Source organism: Quercus suber, unplaced genomic scaffold, assembly GCF_002906115.3.
Source record: "Quercus suber isolate HL8 unplaced genomic scaffold, Cork oak 2.0 scaffold_1071, whole genome shotgun sequence".
NCBI lineage: Eukaryota > Viridiplantae > Streptophyta > Magnoliopsida > Fagales > Fagaceae > Quercus > Quercus suber.
In genome coordinates, this window is record NW_027070477.1 from 60,998 (window position 1) to 69,865 (window position 8,868).

General features: G+C 37.5%; 1 protein-coding gene across 1 annotated transcript; it reads left to right on the plus strand.

Annotated features, from left to right (window-relative positions):
• Window positions 1-6,007: 6,007 nt before the first annotated feature.
• Window positions 6,008-6,567, plus strand: LOC111984857 (uncharacterized; the record flags this gene model as incomplete). The annotated part of the gene is given in 2 exon segments (XM_065769169.1): window positions 6,008-6,073; window positions 6,278-6,567. Coding segments are annotated over 2 exon segments (153 nt in total), but the record flags the coding sequence as incomplete, so codon positions are not given.
• Between the last annotated feature and the right edge of the window lie 2,301 nt (window positions 6,568-8,868).

The following is an 8,868-nucleotide window of genomic DNA, read 5'->3' on the forward strand; positions in this document are numbered from 1 at the left end:
GGGGGGGGGGGGGGGGGGGGGGGGGGGGGGTTTGCTGATTTGGGATAAACTGGTGGTTGAGAAAATTGATGTATCTGTTGGTTAGTTCTTTGTTAATGTTCTTCTTAGGGGAGTATTGGATGGTTTTGAATGGGTTTGCATTGGTGTATATGGTTCCAATGCTGATCATCATAGGGCTGCTTTGTGGGAGGAGCTGTCCAGGGTAAGTGTCAAGTGGAACACGACTTGTCTCTTATTCGGTGATTTTAATAGTATTAGATACCCATGTGAGAGGCTTGGTTGTGAGTCTTTTAGCCCAGCCATGTTTGCATTCTCGGTCTTTATTGAGAATAATTATCTAGTGGATTTACCATTGGATGGGGCTTCTTTCACTTGGTTTAGAGACGCTAAGCCGCAAGCTATGTCCCGTATTGACAGGACTCTAGTTTTTGTGGATTGGGTGGATCATTTCAGTAATGTGTCTCCAAGGGTGCTCCCTCGTGTTATCTCTGATCATTGTTCACTTTTGGTGGAAGCTGGTGGAGTTGGTCAGGGTCACTGTGCTTTTAAGTTTGAGAATATGTGGCTCAAAGTTGAGGGTTTTGTCGAGAGAGTTAAACAATGGTGGGAGGGGTATAGCTTTATGGGCTCCCCAAGTTTCATTCTAGATCAGAAATTAAAGGCTCTTAAAGAAGACCTCAAGAAGTGGAATAAGGAGGAATTTGGAAATTTAGCATTTAGGAAGAAGTGTTTGCTGGCTGAATTAATGGGTCTAGATGCTAAGGAGGAACTGTGGGGCCTCTCAAATGCGGAACAATCCTGTCGTACACAGGTTAAAGGTGGTATTGCAGCATTAGCTGCTTTAGAAGAGACTTTTTGGAGACAAAAGTCTCGTGCTCTGTATGTGAAGGAGGGAGATAACAACACTTGGTTCTTTCATAGATTAATGAATTCTGATAGAAGAGCTAATCACATTAGAAGCATTGAGGTAGATGGTGTCTTATATGAGGACGGATCTGCTATACAATCTTAGGTGGTTCAGTTCTATCAAAATCTCTACACAGAGACAAGTATGTGGCGTCCAATGGTGGATGGATTGGATTTTGCTTGCATTGGAGAGGATGAAAAGTTGTCTTTGGAGAGGGAGTTCTCTAAAGAAGAGGTTACCTAGGTTTTGATTGTGATGGAGGGGGATAAAGCATTTGGGCCAAATGGCTTAACCATGGCTTTTTTTTAAAAATGTTGAGTGTGGTGGAGGTGGATGTTATGGCTGTTTTTGAGCACTTTCACAGGTATTTAGTGTTTGAACGGTCTATAAATGCCTTGTTTCTTTCTCTAATTCCCAAGAAAAATAATGCTATTGATGTTAAGGATTTTCAGCCTGTTAGTTTGGTAAGGAGTGTGTATAAGCTGCTGTCTAAGGTGTTGGCAAATAGATTGAGGGTTGTGCTTGATAGTCTCATCTCTGAGTCTTAAAATTCTTTTGTTGGTGGGAGACAAATTTTGGATTCAATGCTCATTGCTAACGAGTGCCTAGATAGCAGATTGAAGAGTCATGTTCCCGGTGTGGTTAGTAAATTGGACATTGAGAAAGCCTATGACCATGTGAATTGGGATGCATTATTCTATTTATTGGGTAGGATGGGTTTTGAGGTGAAATGGAGGAGGTGGATTAAGGCTTGCATAACTACTGTTTGCTTCTCTATTATTGTGAATGGATCTCCGATAGGTTTTTATGGAAGCTCCCGTGGGTTGAGACAAGGTGATCCGCTGTCCCCTCTTCTTTTCCTTTTAATTATGGAAGTACTAAGTAGAATTTGAAGAAAACTAAGGAGTGTGGTCTGCTTCGTGGTTTTCATGTGGGGCCAGTTAACTCTATAGGGGTATGCATTTCACACTTGCTGTTTGTTGATGATACCATCTTGTTTTGTGATGCTTCTAGAGATCAATTGTTGTCTATTAGGATGGCTTTGACTTGCTTCCAAGCATTACTGGTTTGAAAGTAAATGTGGGGAAGAGTGAGATTGTTCTGGTTGGGGAAGTTGGAAATATAGATGCTTTGGCTACCATACTTCGATGTAGGGTGGGTAGTCTGCTTATGAAATACTTGGGAATGCCATTGGGTACTCCATACAAAACAACATCTGTTTGGAATCCTATCTTGGAGAGGATGGAGAAGAAACTCCCAGGTTGGAAGCGTCTTTATTGATCAAAGGTGGGTAGACTTACACTGTTGAAGAGTACTCTTTCTAGCCTTCCTACGTACTATCTATCCTTATTTGTCATCCCTGTAGTTGTGGCTGATAGGTTGGAGCGTATTCAGAGAAATTTTTTATGGGGATCTTCAGAGGAGTGTTTCAAATATCCTTTGGTGGCTTAGGAGAAGGTGTGTTTACCGTTAGAAATGGGTGGTTTGGGGATCAAGAAGTTAGTGCATTTTAATGAAGCCCTGTTAGGGAAATGGTTATGGAGGTTTGGACGAGAAGGCACTCATCTTTGGAGGAGGGTTATTGCATCTAAATATGGAGAGGGTCAAGGGGGGTGGACTACTAAAGCATGTAGAAAGGCCTATGGATGTGGTCTGTGGCGTGGTATTCATGATGGATGGGAGAGTTTCTCCAAACATGTGGCCCTAGTGGTGGGCGATGGCACTCGTATTCTTTTTTGGCATGATAAGTGGGTTGGAGATAACACACTTAAAATGCTCTATCCTCAGTTATGTGTGTTCTAATGATAAGGAAGCTCACATTTCTGATGTAGTATGCGACCAAGAGGGTTGAAACAATAGAATTTGGAATTTGAGATTTTATAGGGATTTTCATGAATGGGAGGGTGTTGGGAGTGACACTTCTCATTGGTGTCTCAATGGGAATGACAAATTTGATACTCAATCCTATTACAATAACATTTGGGGTGCATTTGCCTCCAATTTTCAATGGAAGGGTGTTTGGAAAGTTAGGATTCCTAAGAGGGTGGCATTTTTTGTGTGGACAATGGTTCATGGGCAGATCCTTACATTGGATAATCTAATGCTTAGGGGGCGCATTTTGGTGAATCGGTGTTATATGTGCCATCATAATGAGGAAACTGTGGATCATCTCCTCCATTGTCCTGTAGCTCACTCACTGTAGGTATATATGTTCCAAATCTTTGGGATCCAATGGGTCATGCCAAGCTCTGTGGAAAGCTTGGTGTATTGTTGGAGCTATTGGCTGGGAAAATTTAATTCAGACATATGGAATATGGTTCCTAGCTATTTGATGTGGATTGTTTGGACGGAAAGAAATCGGTGCTCTTTTGAGAATATTGAGAAATCCTTGGTTCAATTACAAGCTCTATGCTAGAAGACTTTATTTGATTGGTCTAGGTGTTGGGGCTTCTCGGATTGTTCTACTATCTTGGAGTTTATTTCTTCTCTTAGTATTGCACTTTAAGTTTTTCCTTGTTGTTTGATGCTGATTGTTTGCTTATTGCATTTCTTTGTGTTCACCATCATGAACACCTTGTATTTGCTTACTTTAGTTTTATATTTTGTTTAATAATACTCTTATTACCTATCAAAAAAAAAAAAAAAGTTTCCTTCCAGAGTTGCATTTTTTTGTTTGGACTACAGTTTTAGGAACTATCTTGACTATTGATAATTTACTTAAGAAGAAGGTGTTGATTCTAGATTGGTGTTATATGTGCAAAAGTAATGGAGAATTGGCAAACCATCTTTTACTACATTGTCCTATTGTTTACGAGTTGTGGTCTATGGAGTTCACCTTGTTTGGTATCCACTAGGTGATGCCAAAGTCTGTAGTTGAGCTCCTTGCTTGTTGGCAAGGAAATTAGGATCATCATCGTAATGGTGTTACTTGGATGGCTATCCCTCATTGTTTGATGTGATGCATTTGGCAGGAGAAAAATAACCGGTGTTTTGAAGATTCTGAAAGGATTATAACTGATTTAAAACTCTATTGGACTGGATGTCTATCATAGGAAGTCATTCTATTTTTTTGGTCTATGATTTGATGGATGCTTGTAATTTTTGTATTTGATTATTTTGTTCTCCTGCTGTATACTTCCTGTATACTTGGGTGACTCATTATTAAGTTTTTGAATAAAATTTCCTTTACTTATCCCAAAAAAAAAAAAAAAAAGGTCCTGCCCTAAATGGCCGAAGGGCCTGGGCTGGAATAGTTTCAGGGAGGCAGCATTGGGCTTTAAAATGAGCCTTAGAAGGCCCAAAGAGGTAACAGGTTTTGGCCTGGTTTCAAGCCCACAGCTGGGTTCTGCAGCTACCCGATGAGTCCATCATTGGGCTTCACAAACCTCCACATATGTTCTGGAATTAAAATCCTATTTGTTGTTAGGCTTTTAAAGGTGTTTATAACTCAAGAAGACTGATCTAACTGAAATAGATCAGTGCTGGAAGAACTTGGATAAGGATAAACACCAGGATAATAACAATTTGATTGGCTTGGAAAGAAGGTTAACTTCTTCCAGCCCATGACCTATAAATAGGGCTGAACATCAAATGAAGAGAGAGAGAGCCTTTGAGGTAAAAAGAGTACTAAAAATCTGCCAAAATTTCCCAATATATACTTCTATCAGAAAAGTGTATCAATTTTTGCTGAAATCTTTTCAGCATATACTGCTGTCGAAGAGAGTTTTCTAAGGGACAAGGTGTACTGACTCAACTAAAATCTCTCCAACATATTCTGCTCTCGAAGAGAAGAATTATGATATTTAAAGAGAAGGGAAAGTTTCTTTTCTTGCTGTAATCTAAAGGAGAAGAGTGACAGGAAATTTCTGTTTTTGCTGGAATTCAAAGTAAAGGAGAAAAAACATGATTGGAGAGGGAGAAAAAGCTTCTCAGCAGATTGGAACTTACAGGTAGAATTGAAGAACACTCAAGAAGATTTCATTCTTGTATTCTATATGTCCAAAACCAACTGTAGTATATAAAGAAGTGTTCTTTGAATCCTATGTTCATCAGTTTATGTTTTTGTTTCTTGTTTGTAATCGGTGGTTGTCTTTAGGCATAATTAACAATCAAGGTTTACCTCTCACCACTGCGCCATTTCAATCATCTGCCACCACGCCATTACAGCAACCGCTGCATCTCTCTTAACCTTCAGCAATAACAAGAAGAACAACCTCCTAGTTTTGGCGCTCTGATGCCTCTCAATCTCAAGAAAGCGCAATGTACGTGTCATCATCCAGGCCAACTTCATGTGCGTCATCATCCAATCCTCCGAAACTTCTAGAAGCTCTGTTTGTGGAGAGGGCAGTGTTGAAGAAGATATGGCTTATTGCATGAGGGTGTTGTGGTTTGGTTGGGTACCAAGGTGTTGGTGGGGTCCATTGATTGGGTGGAACAGAGGGGCATGATTGAGAATGTTTGAATGGTGGGTTCTAGTCTTCTAGATCTGGTTTCTGTGAATGAAGAAATAGAGAGAATAGTAGAATTTTAGAAATAACGCCTATAGAGGCGGAATTTGAAAAGAGAAATCGAAGGTCCCAAATTCTGGCTAAATTTCTCTCATGAAATTTGGAATTCCCTTTATGACACCCGAACAAGGAATTTTAATTGAAAGAGTTTAAAATTCTGTGGTGGGCCTAAATTCTGCCTACAAATCCTTCATCCAAACGCAGCATTATTAATTTTGTGCTCTTTTCCTTTTGAGGTGACTCTCCTCTATTTGTATTTCTTTCTTCCTTTTATTTTTTGGTGTCCTTTTTGTTAGAATATGGGCTAGCGATATATAATATTCTACAACTCTAATTTACTCTACTGTTGTGAATATGACGATGCAGACAATTATAAAATATACTTGAAAAATTGAAACTATTAATCAAGACATGAAAGACTGGCTTCATACGATGCTCCAAAATGTCCTTGTGCCTTTGCTTTTTATGTTAAAGTGTAGGAGTACATACACTTCTGCTTTGTTTAGAATGTGCAACCAAATAACTATGCCTTGCTCTTACCATTGACATTTTCTTGTTTAATAATCTCAATCCTTTTGGCTATCTCGTGCAGCCTGTGCTTGCTGTTATGTATTTGGTGCAGTACATGCCTACCATTGGCTATTGGCTCATGGACAAGGTATGTTCCATACCTTTAAATCAATACATTCTGTTTTATATTTTATGAAATAAAAAAGAACCATTTGTACCTCCTACTACGGCACGTGGACTACTAATATATTGGATGCTAAGTCATTTACTTATTAATCCGATATAATTTTTTGATACTTTTCGGTATTGTTTACTTTGATTTGATGGAGTACTTGATAAAAATAACTTGTAGATCGGTGGAAATCGAGTTGAAGCTGCTGCACAGAAGGGGAACACTTATTCATTGAGCTTACTGTTTGGGAAAAAGAAGGCAGCATAGAAAGCTTGTCTACCATCTATTAGATAGTCAACTAATGCAAGCGCTACCGTAATTTGTGTAATTCATGTATAAACACAAACTATATATGGCCAGGTCCTTTTGTGTAAGAACACAGAAAAAATTCCAAAAGAGACAAAGATGGTTTTGAAGGTGGTAGTTGTTTTGTTGGTGGAGACCATAATGTCATAATACTGTTCAACTCAGTCTAGGCCAACTTATAGGTGTGGTGGCGTTTGGAAGGATCTACATCATTTTTCTTTTTAAATATCCCCATTTGTATGGTAACTTATCGACATGTCGGTTCCTTCTCACAAAGGCGGGTGTGCAATACTTAATCTCCCTTGAAGCAGTTTAGGCTCAAACCGAGCGTGAGCTTGGGAGTACATAGTGCCTCTTAGAAAGAAGCAAATGAGTCGCCACCGGTTATAGGTCCAGGAACCAAAACATGACTCCATGAAGGTCTTTTTACTAGACAAGGTCCATAGTTAGGGTACAAGATGGGAAGAGGTTAAGCACTCCAAGCTCGCCCAACCGTAGTTGGCCTTCATATATTATTGCTTGATTTGGATAAGAGGTAGATTTATCTTAGAAGTTTAAAAGTGTGCGTTTGCATCTAGACCTAGATGTAGTCTACAAGTCATTTGAGACAAGATATAGAAAGCAATGTAGACATGTGAGTATGAAAGCAAAGAGATAGTCATGGAAAAGAAACTGATTCCTAATAATGAACTCAAAGAAATAAGGCATGGCATGGAAAACAACATGATAGAACAAGCATGTGCATATGCATACCCAATCATGCATATATGCGGGTATGCGCATATGGGTACCGAACAGAGTTGCGAATCTTACTCCAAAGTGTATTTAAGTCTTATTAGTAAAGATTATTAATTGAAGTAGAATATTCATTAATTGATATGTATTTTCCTTTTATTAGACTTGAATTGTTTTGATTTGATATTAAGAGCATGTTTGGTAGACTGTAATAGACGTTGTAATGTAATAGTTATTCCTATAGTTTAGTTATTCTTTAGTTTCGTTATGTTTTTATTACAAAGAATAGTCATTTCTTATGAATAGTTATTCTCTAAAATGAGGAATTAACTATTCCTCTTTAAAAGACGGTATTAGTTATTCCTTAGTAAGTGCAATAATTTTTATACTTAATATATTTCCAAATAAACAAAATTTTCATATACATCTAATAATTATAAAAATAAAAAATCATAAAAAAATAGTATATATCTCTCTTAAATTTAAAAATAACAATTTTTAAGGAGATATAATTGTATGAGTAAGATATTTCCTAAAATAAATGTTTAGTTTCAGTCTAATATTATAAGTACAACCAAACTAATGAATATGTTTAATTATTACATTACAACACATTTTATTACTAGTAATAAAGATTACAATTCTTATTATAATCCTCATTCAGTGTACCAAACATACCCTAATAGCTTGCATCTTTTAAGGCTCAAAGAGATTTAATTAATTAGGGTTTGATTGACTTGACATTTGATGTTTCCAATTAAAAATGAATCAATCCCCTTAATTATATTAAAACTACCTTTAAACTTAAATGAATTGAATACTAAGTAGCTATTGACTTAAAGTTTAGAAAGTATTTGAGTATATAATATTTGAAATGATTGCCTTATTTATCTCTGAGGCTTTTAGTTGCCTTATTGAGTTTGAATCATAATTAGAGATTGAATGAGAGAGTGAGCTAGGGTTTGGAGATAGAAAAGGAAAGAGAAAGAAATGTTTTCAGTATTTTACAATTAATTTCAAACAAGGAAGGAAGCAAAAGACAAACAGAATATGCACATTAAAGATAGATAAAAACAGATAAGGAAAGATAATAAAACATGACAATAAAGATAAAGGAAACAGAAAATGCAAGAAATCTAGTTAGGCCCAAATTGGCGTATGCCGTAAGAAGGATGCGTGCGCACTCTTTTACCGGCATAAACACTTCAGACTCAAGGAGGATTTCCAAAAAAATAAAATTAAAAAAGAACCCTAGCCATATGAAAAGTGTGTATGCTAGGGTATGGATGTGTACGCATCCTATCCTGTGCATACGAATCTCGGGGCAAATTAGGGATCTTACATGTTCTTAGTACAAACAACCGAAAGCATAACAGAAACATGAATCAAGGAGGAAAATGTGGGTCATGGAAAAGATTCACATTTCCTCCTCATAGCACTTACAATGATGTAAATTTAACCATCCCCCAGGGTAAAATCGACTACTGCAACTCTGTGGGTGGGAGGATGAGTTAAGTAACATGATTAGGGTCTGCCAAGGGACCCTAAGTAATATGATTGCAAGCTTGGACCAAAATAGAATTTGAATATGAGTGAGAAAAAGATTACCTTCAAATCAACAAAGACCTGGAGATCAATCTCAATCTTAACCCTTTTTGCCTTTCTAGCCTTAAGACTCTAGGTTTAGGTATATTCTGGGAATTTGGCAGAGTTTCAGTAAGGTTTCATTT